The 3,364-nt window shown below is 31.8% G+C and overlaps 1 protein-coding gene across 2 annotated transcripts; it reads right to left on the bottom strand.

Moving 5' to 3' along the window:
* Nucleotides 457-2,416, bottom strand: LOC107622843 (probable cinnamyl alcohol dehydrogenase 1). 2 transcript variants are annotated; one of them, XM_016324888.2, is made up of 8 exons: nucleotides 2,364-2,381; nucleotides 2,291-2,327; nucleotides 2,110-2,195; nucleotides 1,922-2,035; nucleotides 1,596-1,823; nucleotides 1,217-1,505; nucleotides 975-1,125; nucleotides 457-872 (listed from the first exon to the last, which is right to left on the bottom strand). In XM_016324888.2, the coding sequence occupies exons 3-8, from the start codon at nucleotides 2,184-2,186 to the stop codon at nucleotides 676-678; spliced, it is 1,056 nt and encodes a 351-aa protein (XP_016180374.1). In that variant the 5' UTR covers nucleotides 2,187-2,195; nucleotides 2,291-2,327; nucleotides 2,364-2,381; the 3' UTR covers nucleotides 457-675. The 2 variants fall into 2 exon arrangements, with proteins under 2 accessions (XP_016180374.1, XP_016180373.1); XM_016324887.2 differs by having other exon boundaries at nucleotides 2,291-2,416.

Here is a 3,364-nt window from a genome sequence, read left to right as displayed (position 1 = left end):
AACAAATTTAAAAATACCAAAATCCTAAAGTATGTAGTTAAATATTGATTTCTATATAATATAATTATTAATTTTGACCTTATATACTATAAATTATATTTTGTTGACTTTTTGTTATATTATATTTAATTTGGCACTCCTCTTATAAAATTTCTGGATCAACTACTGATTGTGAAAAGTGCAGAGTTTGTAGCCCTAGTTGCAATTAGAAGCTTTATTTACACCACATGATCACACCTAAAGTGCAGTCAACTAAGCTAACTTCCTAACTGTTTAAGTTATAATTCCAACTAACTTGTGCCAGCTGGACTATAATCTAACTAACTGGTTTCCAAATTAGCTAAGCTGCTGACTCATCTTTGTCACACATTGGTTGCTTCTGCCTCAAGCTACTATGATCTGCTACAAACTTAGCTTTTGTCTATTCATATATGAAAATACACACTTTCATAATCATATTAATAGCCAATAATGCTTAGGATTCTCATTCTCCTCCATAAAAGAGTATCCATTAAATTATTTTTCATAATGCTGCAAAATTAATACATTGCTTGAATATGGAATACAAAAGATACAAGGAAAATTGCTTGTTCTTGAAATTCTCACACAGACAAATTCCACACTAGTAACAAAGTATTCATTACTGATACATATCACTAAACTACATTATCTTTTTTACTTTAGGGAGTTTTCAATATCAATCACAAACCGATACTTGACATCACTTTTTATGACCCTTTCAATAGCTTCATTAGCATACTCAATAGGAATTACTTCAATCTTTGGATAAATCTCCTTTTCAACACATAAATCAATCATATCCTGTATATCTTTTGTACCACCTACAATACTTCCAGAAATACTCCTCAATCCTGTCAAATATACATAATGCACATAAACCAATTTGTTATTATTATCTAAGTGAAAACTTCACATTACAACATTATACTTCACATGTAATGTATGTAACATACCAAAAAATAGGCTTCTAGGGCTGAACTTGATTTCAGTTCCAGCCCCAACTGCAACTAAGATACCAAATGTTTTCAGAAGTGCCATGTAAGGATCATAAGGATGATCACCAGATGCTGTGTCAATTATAAAGTCTAATGTCTTTGTTAATCCCTGCAGCATGTAGCAATATTTGTCAACATTCAATTTTGACAAAAGAAATAAATAAGAAACAGAGGATGCTTTTTTAATTTATTATGCTTACTTTCATTTGGCCTTGATCAGAGGAAATCACAAAGTTATCTGCACCAAGCAAATTGAGGGCCTCATCTTTCTTTGATATGCTGGTGCTGAAAACTGTTACATTCAAACCAAAAGCCTTTCCAAATTTAACAGCCATGTGACCAAGTCCACCAAGGCCAATCACTCCTAGAGATTTTCCCGGCTGCTCATTCATCTTGTAACGAATCATCGGAGAATAAACAGTGATTCCGGCACACAGCAAAGGTGCTGCTGAAGCCAATGGATAACTTTTTGGTATCTTAAAACAATACCTACACATATACAACAAAAAAATATGACATCAAATTCAGTTTACTCTAACCTTTTTAACTCAAAATATATAAACTATAGTAGCCAGTTACCTTTCATGGACTACTATGAAATTGGAGTATCCTCCCTTTGTGATTGTACCATCAGAATCAACCCCATTAAAGGTAAAAACTCCCTTACTGCACTGATGTTCTAGTCCATCTTCGCAATACTCGCAGTCGCGGCATGAGTTGACATAAGTCCCCACTCCAACATGGTCACCAACATTGAAACGCTTGACATTGGAACCAACCTTGCTCACAATGCCTGCAATCTCATGTCTAACAAAAAAAAAAATGCAGATTACAGATACATTAGCTTAATTCAGTTTGCAAGTTTCTGAGAATTAGAGAAAAATTATTGAAGGCAACATACATACCCTGGCACAACAGGGTACTTGGAGTCACCAAATTTATTCCTTGTCCAAGCGATATCAGCATAACAAATACCACAGTGTGTGATCTTAACATAAACATCATCATCTTCTACAGCCCTGATGATCAATCATGGAATAAGTTATATATATAATAAATTAAAGTTGAATCAGATGTGACTTTGGTTAATTACCTGCGATTGAATTTGTATGGGGAGAGATGTCCAGATGCATCTCTTGCAGCCCAACCAAGGCAATCTTCTGAACTCATTGTTTTCTTCTGTTTCACCATAAACACAATTATTTTTCAATTTTCATGAAACGTCTTACACATGGATTTATAAGGCAAGTAAGAAGTAGTTAATAAGAACCAACCTGGTTAATAAGTTTTCTTTGTTCTCTTAGCGTTCACCTCTTATTAAGTTTTCTTTGTTCTCTTAGCGTTCACAATTTTTTGATGAAGCAAATTCATGAATGGTGTTTATATAGCATAGGATAAGAAGCTGAATAGTACGAAAGCAGATACCTCATGATGACCAAAGCATGTGATAAAAGTCTACGCCCACTTCATGTTATATTAATGAAAAAATATAGGTAGAGAATGAGAATACTAAACAATATGAATAATGAATATGTCGGATGTTCAATTTAATAGGTATACAGATGATTATGTTCATTATTTTTAATTGAATGGTTATTTTTTTTTAATTGTTAACAATGACTGAATGTTCAATTTACTAAGTATGCAAATAATTATCCTAATGTTAAGGTTTAAGAGGTAATTTAAGAGGTGGAGTATTTTTATTTTATTTTATTGAATCAATTCTAATCTATTATTCACATTATTTTCAAAAGTCATTGTCTACCTAACAAAATCCTTAGTTAATTTATTTCTCTTTTTGTAAGACCAATGTGTATTAATCAAATGATATATCTTGTGATTACGCACCTGCAGACGTCTGTAACCATATTACCACTAACGCTTGGTATTCTTCTATGCACAAAAAGTTTAAAAGGCGTTGATTAGTCTAGTATTCTAGATGCTAGAAAATTACTACGTAAATGATATTGCTGATAAAGACTTGTAAGTTGTAAGTTTTTTTTTTTTTCTTTTTGGTATGAATTAAGCGTTCAATTTTAAAAGTTTATTTTACTACAAATATTGTTTTCAAGAAGGTAGCAATTCGAGTAAATCTGCATAATAATTTCTGATATTTATGCAATTATTCTATTTAGTTCTTAAAATTCCAATTCTTTTATAGTGATCCTCCACATTTAGTTTTGGGCATCATAGTGATCCTACAAAAATTTACTCGTCGTAGATTTCTCAATATCAATTACAGATCGACACTTGACGTCTTTATTTATGACTCTTTCATAAGCTTCGTTAATATATTGAATTGGAATTACTTATATATTTTGATAAATCTCCTTTTCATGTCGTTTCCA

Source organism: Arachis ipaensis, chromosome B10 (genome assembly GCF_000816755.2).
Source record: "Arachis ipaensis cultivar K30076 chromosome B10, Araip1.1, whole genome shotgun sequence".
Taxonomy (NCBI): Eukaryota; Viridiplantae; Streptophyta; class Magnoliopsida; order Fabales; family Fabaceae; genus Arachis; species Arachis ipaensis.
Note: the sequence above shows the minus strand (reverse complement) of the source record. Positions and strands in the feature narration are given on the sequence as shown.